This window comes from Leucoraja erinacea, chromosome 4, assembly GCF_028641065.1.
Source record: "Leucoraja erinacea ecotype New England chromosome 4, Leri_hhj_1, whole genome shotgun sequence".
In the NCBI taxonomy this organism is placed as follows: Eukaryota; Metazoa; Chordata; class Chondrichthyes; order Rajiformes; family Rajidae; genus Leucoraja; species Leucoraja erinaceus.
Window position 1 is genome coordinate 98,390,696 of NC_073380.1, and position 21,156 is coordinate 98,411,851.

Genomic DNA, 21,156 nt, shown 5'->3' on the forward strand with positions numbered 1-21,156 from the left:
TGCGTGGTGAGTCAGGGCATGTGCTGTGACTGAGTCAGGTCTGGAGCAGGCAAGAGCCCACACATCCCCGGGAGGCGCTGGCTCGTTCGCGCGCGCGAGGCAGCGCGGGCCCCACCGCCCGGTCATGCCAACCGCCAGCCGCTGATCACGCAGCTCGCGCCCCTCCATTGGCCGCCGCGCTGCACGCCTGTCCGTCCGATTGGCCGGGCCCATCGGCGCCGCCCCCGCCCGCCCGCGCGCTCCACCTGAATGGAACCCGGGCCGGGCAGGGCCGGGGCGCGAGCGAGCAGCCGGTGTCAACAGCTGCAAAGGTGGCAGCAGCAACAACAGCAGCAACAGCAGTGTCTGCACGCACGGTGCTGTCTCTGAGAGAGCGCGTCTGCGCCCAATGCATGAGTTTCACCGGTGAACGGCAACGCTTAGGCTGCGTGTGAGTGAGTGAGTATTTCTCCTTTCTTAATAGAATAAAGAGAGTCCAACCTCTCGCATCCAATTCCCTTGATCCGTTTTGTGATTCCCCGGGGGTTAATGTTCAGTGAATCTATTTGGTACTTTTCATCAAAGATACTAAAGGAGCTCCTCTAGTATCTTTGCTTTTCATCTTGTCATACTAGTAGTACCGCTTTTCTTGGCTGAATCCAAAATAATTTCACTCATTGCAGGTGACTGGTGAAAACTCGTCTATTATAATGTAGGCGTTTAGAGAACTTTTATATAAATGTTTCATTCTAACGAAGCAGCTGTAGGTTTATTCAGTTGCTAACACAAACCTCTGAGCAGCAATACCCTTGTAATACAAGGATATTGCTGCTCAGAGGTTTGTGTTGTATTTGTTAATTTTTTTTAAATGCCTAGTGATTTCATCCCTTCTCACCCATCCGGTGTCAATGGGAATAAACTGGAGGTAGACAAAAGTGCTGGAGAAACTCAGCGGGTGAGGCAGCATCTATGGAGCGAAGGATAGAGGCGACGTTTCGGGACGAACCCCTTCTCCAGGGAATAAACGAGTTCGTTTTAAATTGAATGCACGTCTATCGAATGCCGGTTCCAGGTTTAAACTCGTCAACAAGGGGATGTTTCCCCCCTGCAATCTTGCACAATAGTTTGCAGCATTCAGTGCTGGGTTTTCCCTACGAATCATTTGCACTTATATGCAAGTGACGCCGCTGCCTACTTTCTGCCTTTTTTTTCCGGGGGAGGGGAGTGTGAGTTGAAGCTTGTCTGGAAGTGGGTGAAAGGTTGCCGCGGTGACTGGTTCAAGTTCGCACACGGCTCAGCACGCAGCCTTCACGTGGGCTCGGATCTGCGCCAATCCTCCTCCCGCAGACTCTAGCTGGGGCGGGGGCAGGGCTCTGTTCTGCTCATCATTCGTGTTGGTGAGTGAGGAGATTGCTGCCGAAGAGTACCTGCGTGGACGTTTGCATTTTTTTTACACTCTCTAGGAACCTAAGTATAAACCCAGATCGCCGTAACGGACATACATCTGAACTAAAAGCCAAATCATTGACTTTGTGTTAAAACACTGCAAAGGGAAGCCGATCTAGGGGGCTCCTAATAAGACGTATAACGTTAAATGCTTGCAGGGTATGGTAGAGGAAGAGTGAGGGCGTTAATTTGGGGAGGGGAACAAGGGTAAAATATTTAATAGAATAAATGGGAGGGTACCGAGGTGCGGACTGCATACTCTGATCCTTAAAAATAGCTGCTGAATCAACGTGGTTGAAAATATTTAATATCTATTTGAAAACATACCTTATTCATAAATGTGTACAGAATATGCAATGTAATCAGTACACATTTTTTTATTAATTCATAGTGACATCAAACCAGTACATTCTATTAGAAAGTTTCAGAGGTTAATTTCCTTCTGTAAACCGTATGTCCATGAAGTATTTGAGATGCTGCTTTACAGGATGCAGCTCCTCAGTGTCCAGTGGACCCTAGACTGGTCCTTCCTGCACACCCTGCAAACTCTTTGTGGCGCATGCACCAAGCTTCATTGCATCTCTGCTCTCGGCATGTTCTCTTGCATCTTGGAATGTGCCAGACAGCAGCTTTCACTCGTGGATAATAAACAAACTGCTCAACCAACTCAGCAGGTGGGGTGGCATCCATGGAGGGAAATGGACGCATGACATTTCGGGTCGGAACATTATTTAAGACTGAAGTGTCCGAGAATTAGCTAGGAGACAGGTATGGGGAAGGGATGGGGCAAGAGCCGGCAAGTGATGGATGGGTGGATCCATGTAAGGAGAGGTCTCCTATTCTTCAACAACTTTCTTAAGATTTCAGCATCTGCAGACTTTTGTGCCTTCATTTTACTTCCCTATTGTGAAATCTCTGCAAAGTATGCCCACCCTGACAGGAGTTCTGTGAGACCCTGTGGTTAAGTTAAGGGCCTGCCCCACTTAGGCGACTCTTTCGGCGACTGCCAGGGACTAGTTTTAATGGAATTCACCTACGACAGCAAAAATTGTCGCCGCTGTCGCCAAAAATGTTCTAGTTGTTGAAAGTTTTGCGGTAGTCACCTGTAGTCGCCCAAAATATCGCCTAAGTGGGACATGCCCATTATTCCAGCAGTTTGCTTTTTTGCTCTAGAAACTAGTACCTGCAGTCTTTTGTGTCTTCCCTCATGAACATCACCTTACCCTGGAATATAAATACATTTCAGGCAAACCAAAGTATATCTTTCATTGAGTAAGTGAAAACTGAAGATGCTGATAAAATGTCTTCGATCTGAAACATTAACTCTGTTTATTTTCCCGCAGATACGATCTGACCTGCTGAGCATTTCCAGCATTTTCTGTTTTTATTTTACATCTTTCACTGAGTTGATGTTCTTCTGTCAGCAGTTGATGTTTGTCTCAGTAAGCATTCATGGGAACAGCCCATAGATAAGGGTGTTCTCTGTTATGCTGCTTCCTATAGGAGGCTTTGCTTTATAACTGGGGCATAGAACATAAGAGCACAAAGGTAATGCTAGAACCTGCAATACCAATTAGACCATAACTTGAGCATTTCATAAATTACTGATGAGGGGATGGGAAAGATATGATTGCACTAGAGATCCTAAAGTTAAGATAGCTAGAACTGTGAAATTTTAGCAAATAGGCTGCGGTTGCTTTCCGTGGGTGTGGGACAAATTTATTTGAGTGTTCACAATTAAGAGTTGCCGTGATAAGGCAGGAGAGAACCTCTTTATTAAGAAGAAGAGTTAATAATCAGCGGATATAGATTTCAAGTAATAGGTTCAAGAATCAGTGGGGAGGGGAGAAAATAATGTTGCAGAGAGTGCTAGAAGCATGGGGTTTACTGCCTAAAAGGACAATAGAGGCAGTAATCCTTAACATTTAAGTGCATTTTGGAAGAACCGATAAGGCGGTAATATACCATGAATGGTAGGATCGTATGAGAAGGCTTGAAGAACAGGAGGAGCTCAAAGTATAAGCCTATTGATCCCTGAAGGAGCAAGTACAGTTGATGAAGAAGCATATTAGCCAAGGAATAGAATATAATATCAGTTTTGTTCGCCATACACTGATTGCACCACGGTGAATATTCACCAGAATGTTGACTAAGTTGGAGTATTTCAGTTATGAGGAGAGGCTGGATAGGCTAGGTTTAATTTACTTGGAGCGGAGAAGGTGTAGGGATGACTTGATAGAGGGATATAAATTGACGAGAGATCTACATAGGGGAGATAATGAGAAACATTTCCCCACAGTAGATTACTGCAAAATTGCCGATGACCAGGGAATTGGAAGGATATAACTGCACTAGAGAATGTGTCATTCTGCACTCAAATTTACTTGGACCACCTCTCTCCCCCTTCTTAATCTCATAGTCTCCATCACAGGAAATAGACTATTGACTGACGTCTATTACAAACCCATTGACTCTCACAACTATCTCGACTACATTTCTTCCCACCCTGCTCCCTGCAAAGACTAGCCCCTACTCCCAATTCCTCCGTCTACGCCGCATCTGCGCCCAAGATGAGGTGTTCCATACTAGAATATCTGAGATATCCTCATTCTTTTGGGAATGGGGGTTCCCCTCTCCCATCATAGATGGGGCCCTCACTCGTGTCTCCTCGGTACCCTGCAGCTCCACCCTTACTCCCCCTCCCCTAGTCGCAACAGAGACACAGTCCCCCTAGTCCTTACCTTCCACCCCAACAGCCGTCGCATACAACACATAATCCTACGAAATTTCCGCCACCTCTAACGGGATCCCACTACTAGCCACATTATCTCCACCCCTTTTCGCCTTCCGCAGAGACCGTTCCCTCCGCAACTCCCTGGTTAACTCATCACTTCACATCCAAACCACCCCCTCTCCTCGGGTACCTGCCCCTGGAACCGCAGAAGATGCAACACCTGTCGCTATACCTCCTCCTTCGACTCTGCCCAGGGACCCAGACAGTCCTTTCAGGTTAGGCAAAGGTTCACTTGCACCTCCTCCAACCTCATCTACTGTATCCATTGTTCAAAATGTGGACTCGTATACATTGGCGAGACCAAAGGCAGACTGGGCGATCGTTTCACAGAACACCTTCGCTCAGCCCACCTGCACCAACCTGATCTCCCAGTTACTGGATAATTTAATTCTCCTTCCCATTCCTACACAGACCTTTCCATCCTCAGTCTCCTCCATTGTCAGAGTGAGGCTAACGCAAATTGGAGGAACACCATCTCATATTTTGCTTGGGCAGCTTGCAGCCCAGTGGTATGAATATTGATTTCTCTCACTTCATGTAGCCCTGGCATTCCCACTTTATCCCTCCCCCACTCAGGGCGCACTAGCTTTTCAATTTCACCCTACAACAGCTTACAATGGCCTGTTTCCTTTATCATCGTTACTTTTTTGCATTCATTAATTGTTCTTTATCTCTCCACATTCCATATCTCTTGTTTCCCTTATCCCTAACCAGTCTGAAGAAGGGTCTCTACCCGAAATGACACCCATTCCTTCTATCTAGAGATGCTGCCTGTCCCGCTGAGTTACTCCAGCTTTCTGTGTCTATCTTCAAGGTGCAGAGGAGAGCCATCGAACTGGGAATATTGAGCAAAGAGGTTGGAATTGTCTTCCCTGGAACAGAAGTGATCGAAGGAGGTCATAGGGCATAGATATATGCTATGGGGTGAAGGGAGTAGAGGGAAACGGAGGAAGATTTTTTTGCAGCCAGAGAGTGGTTGGAATCTGAAATGCACTGCCTAAGACACAACCACAATATTTAAGATATATCTACAAAAGCACAAACCACTAAGGTATAGAAAGCTATCAAAAAATACTGTAAAATGGGATTTGTGTAGATGGATACTCAATGATTGGCATCAACATTGTGGAACAAGTGGCCTGTGTCTGTGCTGATGACTACTTTAAATGCTACAGTATGCAGTGTTACATACCTGATGCAAGAGGGTATGTAACTTGCTCTTTTTCATCTGGCAGAGATATGATTTCTTCTGAATTGCAAGTTTTATCTGATCTACAAGTGAATGTGACAAATCTGGTTCTGGCTTTCTGCACAAATATATCAAAATGCTGCATTAATTATTTTGGATGAAGCCAAGACATTGTAACCATCATCAATTTATTTTGTATGAGCCTAGTGAATTTGATACTCTAAAACTGTGGATGTTTGGCAATGACTTTTTTGTGTTTAGTATCATTGTGTCAAGTTGACCATAGTAATTTATCCTTAGTAGATTGTGACACTGTTGGCTAAGTACATGGAACTATAACTACTTGGTACAGTTCCAAGTTTCCTGGTTGCAGCCACTTCATCTTCAACAGCAGCATTCTTTACTCATTCCTTGGGCTTGGACTACCTTAGAATTCATCCTCCCACCCCCTTCCATCTCTTTCAACTTGCACTATGTTATTCCAAAGATGCAGCCGACTTCCTCATGTACCTCAGAAGATCCTTCTCCTCTCTAGTGCTTGCCTGAACCCTATAACTATCAACATGCTGATCTCGACCTCAAATCTGCATGTGCTGTGGGTACTTGCCAGATATTGTGTGAGTAGCAATTTCTTCCAGCTAGTCGTAGTCTAGTCATTGTTTTATAGCCTTTTTCACAAACTCTGAACACTTGGTCTCCCTCCTTCTCGACCATCCCCATGGTGCTGAGCTTATAACTTTTCTCACCAATAATGCCTTTTTTCTAATTGTTCCCCACATGTCCTTGGTCTTTCAACTACTATCCATCATTAATGTTTTTGTCAAACTAGATTTTTTCCTAAGGTAACTCTGGCAGGCTTTAGGCTAGTGATGGTCAAAGGTTACCCAATGCTTATTGTCCCATTGTACTATGTTTATCCTAGTCGTGCCCTTGCTCAATGGATCCCCCACTATCCCCTCCAAGTTTCCCTTTCCTTCCAGGCACAACATGCTTTGTCCCATTTATTCTTACATTGGATTAAGTGGAACCCGTTGGGTCCCAGTCACACGGGAGGCCTGGTTCCCCAACACAACCCGTTCCCCCAATGCAAAATTCTACCACTCATCCATAGCCACTAACTGCGCAGGCATGGCTCATTTCCCCATATCACCCAGCACTCACTCCCCCTCCTCTTCATGTGTGGGAGGGAAGTGGGGGTGTGTGGCGGGGGGGGGGGAGGGGGGGGGGATGTGGAGGGGGGGGATGTGTAGGGGGCGGGGGGGGGGTGTGTATGGGCGGGGGGGAGGTGGGGTTGCGGGTGGGGGGGGGGTTTGGCCGGTGGGAGGTGTGTGGGCGGGGGAGGGGGGAGTGTGTGCGCAGGGGGGGTGTGTGCGTGGGCTGGGGGTTGTGGGGGAAGGGGCTTGTGGGGGAGGGGGGTGTGGGGGGGGAGGAGGGGTTGTGTGGGCAGGAGGGGGGGGGGTGAGAGCTTGGAGAAAAGACTGGGGAAGAGCCATGGGGGGGGGAGGGGGGGTATCATGGGGGAATGGGGGCAGGTGACAGCGAGTGGGACCAGAGGGGAAGGGGCTGGAGCTGGCGGTGCGATGGGAATGCTGGTCTTTCCGCTCCGCTGGGATCAGAGTCTCCGCTTTCCGTTTGGTGACATCTCCGACTCTGTGCAGAGCCGGGCTGGGCCGCTTCCGGTCCCTCCGAAAATTGAGACCTCCGCCGGCCACCCTCAGCTCCAGTAAAGATGCGATGGCACAGGACCGTCCCGTGAAGTGACAGGAGAAGAGACTAATTCGCGCAGCCCTAGCTGGCAGGAGAGGAGATCGACCTGTGCAGCGCGGTTTTTAAGATTTTTAAGCCTCGCTAAGTTTTACAATAAGCCATTGGTCGGAACGAAACGGTGCATTCGCAGCACGAGAAAGGTGAGTGAGCTGGCGAAAAACCATAGCGCTATTGCGTACCGTTTTTGCGCATATAGAAAAACCGAGCAAACCGGAAGATAACAAGGTCAAAGTTTTAGTTGTGTATAGAAGATAGATAGATATTGTTTCTCCCACCACCATATGAGCAAGCAGTTGCGGGTATTTTCCACGTTAATTCTGCAGGCCAAACTCGAGTGGTTGTCAGAAGATGATTTTAGAAAGAGCATATGCTTGCAGGCTTTAGCATTTGTGGGGAGAGTTAAAGTTTCAGGATGACCTTTTTTCTCATGAAATATTTGTAGGTTTTAAATATATGCAGAATCAGGAAGAGAAGGGGTGACAGGAAATGACTAAAGAGAAGGTCTGGGTAGACAAAAAATGTTGGAGAAACTCAGTGGGTGAGGCAGCATGTATGGAGATCCATAAATGCTTCATCTGCTGAGTTTCTTCAGCAATTTTGTCTACCTTTGATTTTTTCCAGCATCTGCAGTTCTTTCTTAAACACAGAGAAGGTCTGTGTTGGGAAGGTGGTGAGATTAAATGACAACGGGATGTTGGTCATAGAGTGAGTGTAAATATGCTTATGCCTAAAGCTGCATTAGGCAGAAATTTAAGGCATTGGGTTATGGTATGAAATTACTAAACCAGTGTGGAATCTGAAAGACTGATATGTACCCAGTTGAAAGATGAGCCGTCCTTGTTCAAGCTCGCATTGAGTTTCATTAGAGTAGTGTAGGAAGCCAAGAGATAGTGGCATCCCTGGATCAGGCAGACTGAATGGAAATTTCCACAAAGTGGTCACCTCATCAGTATTGGATCTTCCATCAAGTGAATCAGAAGCACTAAATATTTGAGAGAAATGCAAATAAATGTCAATTTAACCTTGAAAGAACATTTTGGCACCTGAGGAAATTAAAGAAGCTTGCATGAATATGTCGGAAGGGGAGGAGGAGAAATTGATTAAGGAGTAGGCAGTGCAGATGTAAAGAAAGTTCCCCTTAGGATATTGGGAGGAAGAACAATGGTGCGGTTGGAGAGGTTTATGGTAGTGGGCTCACCTTCGCTATACTGATGAATATGAGATATAAAATGGAAGATGGGGACAGGGAAACGTTTGTCAAGGTTTTATAAAGATGGGGAATGAGTGTTAACAAAAAATCAGGAGAAGGAACAAATTAGGTGCATAGTTGTCGGTTACTATAGAGTGGAGTCCTATATTGAGAGAAGTTGAGGCCATCTCTGAAGTACTGGTATGGAACGTGGCAGCATAAGAAATGGAGGATAGCATAGTTAATGCAGGAAGCTGTTAGGGTGTGGTGTGGCTGGAAATCAAAGTGCTGTGGGAGTCGGTGGGCTAATACTGTTGTCATTCTATTCTCCAGGATCATAGAGGGAGAGAGTTGGGGGTTGGGGGGTCATGGAAAGGAAGTTCCAGAAAGATGGTGATGATAGAAATTGGCATGACAGCTGCAATGTTCCCATTTCAGGATGAGAACAGGAAACCGTGCCAATGCAATCATCGCAGTGTTGTAGGAACAAAGGTGAGGGGTGTGTCTGAGTAGGGCAGAAAAGTATGGTCCTTTTCAACATTACTTCAGAATTTTCTAAAACACCTTACAACCAATTGAGTACTTTTGAAATCTGATCAATTGTAATGTAGGATTTGTGGCCAGCAATGTTGATTCCCCAGCTCTACTTCAATGTAGAGCCTTGGCACCTTTCACAACTACGTGAGGGATCTGAACTGGACTTGGATTTGTGCTGCATGCTAAAGGGAGTGCCTTTTGCAGATTTTTCTTCCCAAGTCCAAAGAATGAATTTACAGTCTTACTGAGAAAGAATGCTGATGCTGTGTAGCTGTCATGATGTACTTCCCTTTCCTGGTTGTGCAGCGAAATAGTTTTGTGCGCAGTTCGTTAAAATCCCAGAGCATGAAGTTGTTGTACAATGGTAGTTTCCTTTTACCTGTAACTTAATGTTGCTGCATTTTAGTGTCTCCCTGTAAGTGGATTGAGATTTAGTTAAGACATTTTAACAGTACGCTTTCTTAACAGTACCGAGACCAGAGAATGTCAAACATTTTAACAGGGATTATTGCTATAGAATCATAGAAAATAGGTGCAGGAGGAGGCCATTTGGCCCTTCGAGCCAGCACCGCCATTCATTGTGATCATGGCTGATTGTCCCCTATCAATAACCCGTGCCTGCCTTCTCCCCATATCCCTTGACTCCACTAGCCCCTAAAGCTCTATAACTCTCTTAAATCCATCCAGTGACTTGGCCTCCACTGACCCCCTGTGGCAGTGAATTCCATAAATTCCCAACTCTCTGGGTGATGTGATATGTGTTAAAGAGCTAATCAACTGGGGTTCATTTGAGAAATATTCCTAAATGCACGTCTTTATTTTAAGATAATATATTTTCTGCAAGGATTAAAGGGATTAAAGGGATTTTAATTTTTCAGATCATTGGTATATTTGTTTTGTATGTGCTGCAGCCAGGCCCTGCCGGTGGCTAAACAACACATTATTGGCTTACTGCCACTGGGTTGCTTTTTATTAAAATCACTTTCAATGGAAAGTTCATTGGTCAGAAGTAGACATATCATTGATCAGTTGGTCACCTTTATCCCACACAAGTTTCGTTTTCCAGAGTAAAACACAAAGTGACTCAATCGGAAAAAGGGTCCTGACCTGAAATAACCATATAACAATTTACAGCACGGAAACAGGCCATCTCGACCCTTCTAGTTCGTGCCGAACACGTATTCTCCCCTAGTCCCATATACCTGCGCTCAGACCATAACCTTCCATTCCCTTCCCGTCCATATAACTATCCAATTTATTTTTAAATGATAAAAATGTTGCCTGTCCATTCCCTCCAGAGATACTGCCTGACCTGCTGAGTTACTCCAGCACTTCGTGTTTTACTCAAGATCATAACATGTGCAGTTCCTTGTCTTAATAGATTCCCAGAAGCAGAAAAGTGACACCAAACTAATTTGAACATTGTCTGCAGCAGTTGTACATACAATTTGTGAATTAGTCGAGGTCTATACAGGCATGTATGATTTATGTACTGAGCTCTGTACATTAGCTTCTGACTGACAGAGAGATTTCTAAATTTAGAAAAGGGAAGGCAGTCCCATCATTTTCAAATTATGAAACAGAATTGTGGGTAACTTGAGTTCTCTTTTTAAACTGTGCATTGGCTTTATTGAGGTAAATGGATATCAGTTTCAGAATGTAGCTACTAATCTCTTCTAAGCAAACCAATCTCTTAACATTTTAATTAAATAGAGACGCTTTAAGTATGTTGTATTTCAGTAGTTCTGTTGATTTACATTTTGTAATGCTTTTAAAACATAAATAAATAAAAACTTTAATTTGTTTCTCCTGGTTCATTTCATCATTATTATGTAACGTGTCGCTGAAGTGATAATGAGTTAATACAAAATTCTTCTGTTATACAAAATTTCTGCCAATATTTTCTCCTGCTATGTCCATAATTACAATATAAACTGTCTGCCTAGCCTAGCCAATGTATAATTAAGCCTCATCCCTAGCAATGTTTTGTTTCTTCCAGTTCCTCAAAATGCTCAACTATGCTTCACCCAAATCAGCTTAGCATTTGCTTTGCACTTAGCACAACTAAGCCATAAATAATATAAAGATTAACGTATTACGTAAAAATGACTTTAATTCTAAAATCAGGGCTAAATTACTTTTATGTCCTTGATCTAATAGCTCTTCTTCATTCTCCTGTTTTCTCTCTCAAATTGTGTAAAACCAAGTTAGTACAAATTATTTCATTTAGAAAATCAACTGAGCAATCTTGTCATTATGCATTGCTGTAGAGTTTTTTGTGTAAATTAAAAACATACAACGGTACCATTTTGGAAACCTAGACTGGCACTGGTGTGATTATCTGATGGAAGTAAATTACACAGAACATTAGCGTATTAAAATTAACTGACAATGCTGCATTTCCAATGGCATAATTATATGAACTGGGCAATCTTTAGGCGATGACAAGAGAAATTAACATTCATTGATAACACGGGTTGGCAGATGTTCAAAATTATGGATCAATAGACAATTTTTGAGGAGGATTATAAAGGTGATGTGAATGGTAGCAAACGCAGTTGACTAGGAGGGAACCCTGCCGAAAAGGGCTGAGGGAGGTAGAGACCAGAAGGGGCAACATAGCAACAGTAGGGCTAGAATATGTGATGCATGAGTATAAGGGTTTTAGATTTCTGATAATGAACACGTGCCTATAACGATAGGTGAGCAAACCTAGTATGGCTTAGATTATGTGAAGCAGAACTTCGCATAAACTGGCACTTACAAGCCTGAAGGAATTATATCTAGAGCTGACCACAGTATTACGAACATTTCATTGGTGATGATGAGGATCAAGGCAGGAGAAAAGCGGATAATATTGCAAAGGAATTGTGATGAAGTGTGATTGTTCCCTTGATGGACCAGGACACAAGATTTAATTCCATGTCGGCAACAGGGAATGGGAGTGAAATAAGAGTAAGGGAATGTATGGTTGATAGAAACTGAGAAATACTTGGAGGTTGCGGTAGATAAACTGTAATTTGGGCATATGAATTACAAAGCTTTGTAATTCTGTGGTAAAGAGGTTTCCTCTGACCTCAATCTCCTTGTTTGTGGCTTTAATCCTTTCAATGATAATATGATAATTACTCACACTCCTGTTTGAAATATGGATTGTTTCAAATGAGAGTTTGAGGAGAAGTAATGCAGGACATTGAAAACCATAATAGCTACAGATGCTGGAATGCTTAAATGCTAGAAAGAAAAGCCATCAATGTTTCTCAGAACCAAAATGTTGATTGTTTAGTTTCCACAGAGGCTGCCTGACCTCTTGAGTTTTATAGCAAATATCTTCTGTATAATACAAGATCTTTTTTATTTTAAAAATACACTTTATTCATAAAAAACATTAGAAACATAGAAAATAGGTGCAGGAGTTGGCCATTCAGCATTTTGAGCCAGCACCGCCATTCAATATGCTCATGGCTGATCATCCAAAATCAGAACCCGTTCCTGCTTTTTTCCCATATCCCTTGATTCCGTTAGCCCGAAGAGCTAAATCTAATTCTCTCCTGAAAACATCCAGTGAATTGGCCTCCACTGTCTTCTGTGGCAGAAAATATTATCAGGAAATGCAATGAAAACAGCACATACCTTTATTTCCATTCAACACATGGTATTCGCCATCTCAAATGTATCCTTGTTGGTTTGGTAAAGGTGATTTCGAGTTATGGGGATAGTGCTGGGATTGGTGCTGAACACTGAAGAAACTCAGATGGATTTGTAGAACAATGGGTGTTAATATGTATATCTAAGACAAAAGACTGCAGTGGGTGATATTTGGAGGGAAAAGGAGTCTGAATGAACTTTTCAAAGAGTTTTGGGTGTTGTGTTGGATTTTAATATTTTTTTATTGAGAGGACTGGCATTTGCTGAATAGCTTTTACAATTTAGGTCAGTTTGGGGACAAGGAAAAGTAACTGAACAGGCAGAGTGGAGGATATGGGAAGTTTGTTTTGGTAACAGGAGGAGGAGATGGAGAGGAATGCTGCATTGATTTTAAAATGTTGACAGGATTAAATAATGTTCAGATTGAAGTGGACACCTGATGAATAAATTAAATCTCAACATTGATTTATTTGTTGTTTGTCGCCTGTTTTTGTGTAAGACTATGACATCTAGTTCATCATGCTGCACCATGTACGGAGATGGTGATCAGAACAATCTGGGCTTGAATTTTTTGTATTATTTGAGTAAAATGTTAGGAGAAGAAAATAATCATGAATCTACATCCTCGGTTAAACCGGAATTCTTTATGTTTTTCCATCAACAGGAAAGAATAATGGAGACGGGTGTCCAAGTGTGCCAGGACAATGAGTATTGCTGGGGCAGCAGAACAGAGCAGGGGGACATTGAGGCGGTCGAAGCACTCATGTCGATGAGCTGCAGTTGGAAGTCAGATGCCAGAAGGTACACTGAGCTGAGACCACTGACACCAGCCTCCGATATGTCTGAGGAATCCGAAGATAGTTTACTGTCCAGCTCGAAGGATTTCCATGCATTGCCCCTATTTGTAAGTAACAATTGGTGCAATTAAAACTATTAAGAAGAGTTGATCAAGCTTGTGAAAAAATGGCCTTGTCAATGGTTTATTGGGGAAATTCGGTATCTGTGGGATGCATTGAGCCATTAAAACAGAGAACCTCATACACAGTCATTGGGTGACAATATAATTAACCTCTGTCCCAATACCAGGGGAACAGAAAATCAGTACCATGGGGACATCAGGATCAGGCTTGACCAGCAGTTCCTAAATGTTTATTTAATTTGTGCATGAAGAAAGCGGAGGTATCCAACACTGCTTGCTCCTATAAAGCCGTGGTTTCCCTGCATTCAGGATGCACCCATTGAAGAAAGGGGGAGAAGGGATTCAGCAAAGAAAGAGGGATTAGCTTTGTTAAAGCATCTTTTACATCATAAATTCCAAGTGCTTCACGGATGGTTCATTGCTTTAAGGCACCTTCACTGAGTACAACAAGCGCCACAAGCAGCAGTGAGATTAATAACCAGCAGCAGTTTGTAGCATTTGGATGTATTTTAGTCAGGAAGTCAGGGCACCGCTTGTCCATTTACATTCTCAAGAATTTTCAGCATCCATCTCAATGGATAGACAATGGCTTTAGTTAATATCTCAACCGTCTGTCCACATCAGTGAATGCGGAACCTTCTCAGTGCCGCACTGTTCTGTTTTTAAATGAAAACCGGTGTGGAAAAGTAAGATGTACAATGTATTGAAAGGAATGGGTTGACTCCAACTCTTGTTTTCTTTGTTTCTAGTGTTTAACCCCACCGTATAGTCCTCCTACTTTTGAGGCATCTCAAATGGTTCATCCTATAATGAAATTCCCTTCCACTGTACCTAAGTTGGGAGCTCCTTTATCCGGGCATACCAGCAGGGTTGCGGCAGGATCTGTGAGTGTGTCCACGGATGCAATGTATGCCAGGACTCCAATTCCAACCAATGTGGCCACAAGCCAACGATCCCAAGCCACAAGTGTTATTCGTCATACTGCTGACATATTGCCCTGTGCAGATGGATCTTGTCCCGTTGGGATGGCCCAGGTGTCTGCTGGTCAGCAAGCAATACACAGGACAGTTGCATTGGGTGGAAATGAAGAGGAATTGATGGAAATTAATGACAGTAAAAAGAGAAACTGTATATCGCAGGAACTGATTTCTTCTATCAAACCAGTAATTGAAACCAATAAAGGACCAAAAGAAGATAAAAGTCAAAACCAAAGCTTAGCTTCAACCATGAATTCCACACCAGCTACAGTACAATCCCTCTTTTCAAGGAGCCAGCTTCCTTCAGATGCTCATATTCAGCAGAATTCATTGATGGTGTCACCTCGAGTCTCTTCCAGTATCCCGCCGCTGCCTATCATCTGCCAAGTGCTTCCAGTCACTACAAGCAGCCCTGTTGTAACTGCTGTAATCCCCAAAACTCCTGGTAAACACATGGCCTTGAGCCCTGCTCCTCTTGTCTTCATGGGAACTCCGGTCTCAAAGGGTACCTTGATGTTTGTCATGCCTCAGCCTACAGTCAAGCCCATAATGCCGCAGGTCACCAGCCTCAATGGTACCAAACTCTCTCCCATTGCACCTGCCCCAGGGATCATGCCACCTGTGCAGAAGATAGAAGCACAGATTGATGTATCTCGACACCGCAGCCACATCTGTGTTCACCCAGGCTGTGGGAAAACCTACTTCAAAAGTTCTCACCTGAAGGCCCACACGAGGACTCACACAGGTATGGAAAGTGCACTTTCAGAGCTTATAATATGCTATCAAACTGTTTTGTTTCCTCGGGGTTGAATTGAGTTCAGTGAAGTGAGATGTTCTTGAAACTCCGCTGATTGAGGACTGGGAGATAAATAATGATAGGCTGCTACTGTCTCTGGGGAAGCGTCAGTGCCTTAGTGAAGTGGTGCATCTCCTTGCCTCTTTGTTCTTTTCTTAATTCTCAGATTACCTTTATTTACCGTGTATGTCATTATTTCCCAGAAATTGAGAGATTAAACCAACCAAATGTTGTAGTCTCATAACATGGTAATTAAGGATTGCAGCAGAGTAAGTAGAAGCAGGGTAGTAATATTTTTTAATTTGATATGTGTATTTTTCTTTTACAATTTGAGGGTAAAATTGATGTTGTGATTCGACATGTATCTAATATATATTTTAAATAAAGCTGTGTATCCTGTTACAGGTGAGAAACCTTTCAGTTGCAATTGGGAAGATTGTGATAGGAAATTTGCACGATCTGATGAGCTCTCCCGACATCGCAGGACGCACACAGGCGAAAAGAAGTTTGTGTGCCCGATGTGTGAACGGCGATTCATGAGGAGCGATCACTTGACAAAGCACGCTCGGCGTCACCTCTCTGCTAATAAACTTCCGAACTGGCAGATGGAAGTGAGCAAGCTGAACAATGTCATTTCTCCAGTATCTGCTCTGTGATCCCTGTGGCCCAAGGAGTCACATTAACATCAACCCAGTGCAAATGTCACCTGATGGGGAAATGCAGTTCCATAATCCCAGAAATGATGGAACTGAAAGAATGCAAGTTTTTATGTATTATGTATTTACCTGGTAAATGTTTGTGCATCAATGTAAGCATAGCGTGCCAAACAGAGATGACAGAAATACATGAAATTTGTATGGATAGAATGTTTCACCTTGTGGAAATTGCAGCTTCTGTGTGCACAGAAGCACATTGCAAATCTTGGGAAGGTGGCAACTAAGGTGTCTTTTAATGGTGAGGTTAGTGCAATAGTCAATCCGCATCTCTCGCCACATCCGTTGAAGACAGAAGCTGCACACTACTGATGGGTGTACTTGCTCGTACCTAGGCCTGTTTGAAGTGCTTTTGAGCAGAGCATGGCAGGGGACAAGTTGCTATATAACCATGTCCACTAGTTGCTATATAACCATGTGCAACTCCTCAGCAGTGAAAGGAGGAAAAGAGAAGTGAAGTATCAAGATCTTCACATGGCAGCGAATGGAAAGGGTAATGGGAAAAGCTGGAGAGCATGTGGGGCCCTGTTTGAGAGAGGCTGAGACTGAGCATCAGGGAATGACACTGTAGTACCATATACTTACTTTTTGCATTATGTTGGGGACATGGATGTAGAAATTTCCATTTGTGCAATAGGTGGGATTGCTTTAATCATCATTTATAAGTACAGCCAAATGTTCTGATGCTGAATATTGGGCATCACTCGAAACAGGCAACTGTAGCAGGTCACAGTGCCTGCCACAAATGTTTGCCCCAATATTTATCTTTGCTTTATGAAGTTATGACATAGGGCTGGAAGACCATTGTTTGTCCACATGCTGATTAAAATGGGCGAATACTCAAGCTAGTTATTTTTGTGATTATTTTATTAAAATTTGCAAATGTAACAAGTAAAGTTTTGGATAAAAATTGCTGTCCTTTTTTCTCAGCAAAGATGGAAGTTTGTCATAGACCTTGCACAAATATGGGGATATAACTAATGCTACACTTAAATTTATACATTTACATGTTTTATAATACTTATGTGACTGCTTATTTATTTTATACTGTTATCACAATGTTGTTTAATAATCTACTTGGTTACTGAACTTCTTTTGCTTGATGTAGAGCACATTGCTTCCTCGAAAGAAGGGGTTCCTCCCTGTTAGAATTAGCAACTGTCTATGTTGCTTTCGGGGCACCCTCCATTCTACATTTTGGAGTTCAGTCTCGTTCCTTTGCGTCCTGTGGCAGTATTTTGCATAGACTAACTCTTCTGCAAGGACAATGTCCTTTTGGTGCATTAACTGAACATGCCATACCTTATCTGTTGCTTGCTTTCAGAGTATTTACTTAATAGTGCACCTGTTTTATGATTCAGCTACAATGATTTTGCATATTTGTTTTATCAAGAAACGTTTTGGGGATAGATCATAGGAAACAAGCTTCCTCTAACCATGTATTGTGAAATAAAATGGAAAACTGTGGGCCTTGACTACACGCTGTGGTTACAGCTCAGTAGAATCTCTCTCTCTCTCAACAACACAAAGGCAGAACAATTGAGATAAGGAAATCTTAAATATCAGGATTCATTGTTAAAGCTCAGTGATGGTTGATAAGGAGTCTGGTAAACATTATAGATGGCCCAGATTTCCTACCGCCACATAATGCCTAGTTATCAACTTGATTGGATACTTACGTAATCAGTTAATACAATGATTGATATGTAGCCAGCCAGGATGGGCTGAATTAAACATACAAGTGGTGCATGAGTTCGTTTTGGCCGGGCGGGAGGGGGCAGTAGTTCCTGGGATATCCAACAACTTGCACCATAATATGCCTTTGATGATAGGAACAGAACCGGGTGTTGATTAATTGGGTTGGAATGCAAAGAGACATAAGGGATAATGGCGATGAAATTAGTGCCTGATTCTCCAAGTGTGGATGTAATTAAGAAAATTGAGTGAACATTTTTTTATTTGAAAAATAAACTTAATTCATAAAAAAACATACTGGAAATGCAATGTGTACTTGTCCTTTTTAACATGCATTGTGCTAGCAGACCAACATGTTCTCTTAGAAATATAGAATATCAAAGCAACCACTTTATGGAGAAATGACTGATGGCACAAGATCATGTGGTGGGCAGAAGAAGAGATACAAAGTCACTTTTAGAACAATGACACATAGCGCCAGGATCAACAATTTGGAGTACCTGCAACATATAGGGAGCTCACTCGTATGAGGGAGCTAGAATGGAGAAGGCAAAGAGGAAAAGAGAATTTAATGAGCTACTGATGCCACAACATCAAAACTTCTGTCACCTTGTGAAAGAAACCTTTGAGCCTCTATTGATCTAATCACTGGCACGCTGTAACCCAGATGTAAGTGGGACTGGGATATTATTACAGAAACTTGGTTGAGGGAAGAGCAGGACTGGCAGATCAATGTTCGAGTATGCAGATGTTACAGGCATGATGAAGATGGTGGGAAGAGAGGAAGGGGAGTTGTGTTTTTCATCAGGGAGAATATTATCATAATCATACTTTATTAGCCAAGTATGTTTTGGTTTGCCATACAGTCATACTAATAAAAAGCAACAGAACACACAAAATACATTTTAACATGAACATCCACCACAGTGACTCCTCCACATTCCTCACTGTGATGGAAGGTGAAAAAAAGTTCAATCTCTTCCCTTCATTGTTCTCCTGGGATCGGGGGACCTCGAGCCTTCTGTTGATGGGACGATCTTGATTCCTGTAGCCGGCAGTGGGCCTCCTTGTTGGGGCGATCAAGCTCCTGCATCGGGGGGATGTCAACTCTGACCCCGAGTCGGGGCTTGTCAAACCTGCGTTGTTGGAGCTCCCGACTCGGCCTCTCTCAAGACTGATCTTTTGATGTTAAAGTCTGCAGGCTGCGGTTGGAGCGTCGATCCCAGGCAAGGGATCGCAGGCTCCAATGAAAGTCCACGCCCCGCGGTGGGGCTCGAAGTCAGTCATGAACAAGGCCTCCAGCTCCATGATGTTAGGCCGCAGAGCCACCGGAGATACGACCCGGAAAACAATCCCATCTCCGGCAAGGTAAAAGATTGAAAAAAAGTTTCCCCCAACCCCAACATAAAACAAACCAGAGAACATTAACACAGACTTTTAAAACACACTAAAAATAATTAGGAAGGGACGAAAGTAATTTAAAAAGACTTGGCGAGGCTGCCATCACGGTGCCACCCGGTGGTATATAGCGGTCCTTGGAGGAGATATTCCTGAGGGATCATCTGGTGATTCTTTATAGATGGGACCTAAAAATAAGAAAGGGGTTGTCACTTTGATGGGATTGTACTTGAGTCCCACTCATAGTCAGTGGCAGTTAAAGGTGGAAATATGTAGGGAGATAGTTTGTTGTAAGAATAATAGGATTGTAGTAGTAAGTGATTTTAACTTCCTGATTATTGATGGAGACCGTTGTAGCGTTCTAAGCTTGGATGGGGTGGAATTTGTTAATGGCCAGGAAGATTTTTCTCATGATATACAGAAAGCCCTACCAGAAGGGGAGCAACTGGCCCTTCTATTGGGAAATGAGGCGGGGCCGGTGACTTTCGTGCCAGTGACCAGATTTCTATTTAGTTTTAAAATTGTTATAGAAAAAGATGGGATTGCTCCACAATTAAAGTTCTAAATTGGGCCAAGATTAATCCTTAAGGCATTAGGCAGGAACTTGCAAAGATTGACTGGGAAAATATGTCACATCTGGCAACTGGAAGACTGTTAAAAGTGAAGTAGGGAAAGTTAGGGCCAGCATGTTCCAGTTCGAGTGAAGGGAGAAGCACACAGGATTAGGAAACCTTGATTGGTGAAGGATATTGTAGCACTGGTCAGGAAAATGAGGCATATGTGAGGTAAAGGGGGAAAAAGAGGGCATGATGTTTCTTTGGCAGATAAGGTAAAGAGGAATTCCAGGAGATTGGCTATGTTTATTAAGAGTAAAAGGTATATTAGGGAGGGATTAGGTCTTCTTCAGGATCAATGTATGGAGTGTGTGGGAAGGAACTGCAGATGCTGGTTTTGCATCTATCAATGTATCGAGTCACAGGAGAGGGACAAAATCTGTTTGTCTATATTTATCATGGAGAGGTTCATGGAAATGAAGGAATTTGGGGAAGAGAATACAGATGTTTTGAAACATACAGATGAATAAATCCCTGGGGACTGACCATGAGGTGCCTAGGACATTATGGAAAGTTAGGAAAGAAATTACTGGGGCCCAGGCAGAGATATTTGTATAATCATCAAGCACATGTCAGGCACTGTTTGAAGCCGGGGTGCAGGATGGGGGGGGGGGACAGGGAGGCTGGTTAAGGTACCATTATTTAAGAAGCACTGCAAGAGGCACATCATCCGAGGACGTACACACCATTGAGGATAAATGGGGATACTGTGGATAGGGTGAGCTGTTTTAAATATCTGGGAGTCCACATCTCTGAGGATATGACATGGACATCACACGCCACAGCACTGGTGAGTAAGGCAAGGCAGCGCCTTTACCACCTCAGGCAATTGAGGAAATTCAGAGTGTCTCCGAGGATCCTCCAGTGCTTCTACTCAGCGGCTGTGGAAAGCTTCTTGTCCGGAAATATTACAATCTGGTTTGGGAATTACTCTGCCCAGGACAAGAAGGCTCTGCAGAGAGTAGTGCGTTCGGCCAAACGCACTATGGGAACTTCACTCGCCCCCCTGCAGGAACTATACATCAGGAGGTGCAACTCCAGAGCCAATAAGATCATGGGAGACCCCTTCCACCCCAGCAACGGACTGTTCCAGCTGCTACGGTCAGGCAAACGCCTCCGTTGCCATGCTGTGAGAACGGAGAGGTTGAGAAAGAGTTTCTTCCCAGAGGCCATTAGGACTGTAAACTCCTATCTCACCAGGGACTAACTTTACTGAACCACTCTACTGTTTTTTTTAAATTGCTGTTTTTGTTGTTTTTTTTCCCTTTTTCCTTCCGCCCACAATATTTAATATGTAAAAGAATATGTGATTCTGTTCCATTCTGCTTGTAGTTTGTTTGTTTTTTGCACAAAGTCCGCGAGCATTGCCACTTTTCATTTCACTGCACATCTTGTAATGTGTACGTGACGAATAAACTTGACCTGAAGATCAAACCAGAGGACTACAGGCTGGAGAGTCTAACATCAGTGGTGATAAAGTTACTGGAGGGGGTTT

General features: G+C 43.4%; 1 protein-coding gene across 3 annotated transcripts; it reads left to right on the forward strand.

Annotated features, from left to right (window-relative positions):
• The first annotated feature begins 265 nt into the window (after positions 1 to 265).
• LOC129696716 (Krueppel-like factor 10) lies at positions 266 to 17,943 on the forward strand. Of its 3 annotated transcripts, none has more exons than XM_055634845.1 (4): positions 266 to 442; positions 13,214 to 13,453; positions 14,218 to 15,190; positions 15,647 to 17,943. In XM_055634845.1, exons 2-4 carry the CDS (start codon positions 13,223 to 13,225, stop codon positions 15,895 to 15,897), a joined length of 1,455 nt encoding a protein of 484 aa, XP_055490820.1. In that variant the 5' UTR covers positions 266 to 442; positions 13,214 to 13,222; the 3' UTR covers positions 15,898 to 17,943. The 3 variants fall into 3 exon arrangements, with proteins under 3 accessions (XP_055490820.1, XP_055490819.1, XP_055490821.1); XM_055634844.1 differs by having other exon boundaries at positions 266 to 438; XM_055634846.1 differs by having other exon boundaries at positions 266 to 434.
• Positions 17,944 to 21,156: the final 3,213 nt, after the last annotated feature.

Excerpts from the sequence above, each read along its gene's own strand:
- LOC129696716 (XM_055634845.1), top strand. The coding sequence starts at position 13,223 with ATGGAGACGGGTGTCCAAGTGTGCCAGGACAATGAGTATTGCTGGGGC. Across the intron at positions 13,454-14,217 it reads TCCATGCATTGCCCCTATTT|TGTTTAACCCCACCGTATAG; the intron begins GTAAGTAACAAT and ends CTTTGTTTCTAG. Across the intron at positions 15,191-15,646 it reads CCACACGAGGACTCACACAG|GTGAGAAACCTTTCAGTTGC; the intron begins GTATGGAAAGTG and ends ATCCTGTTACAG.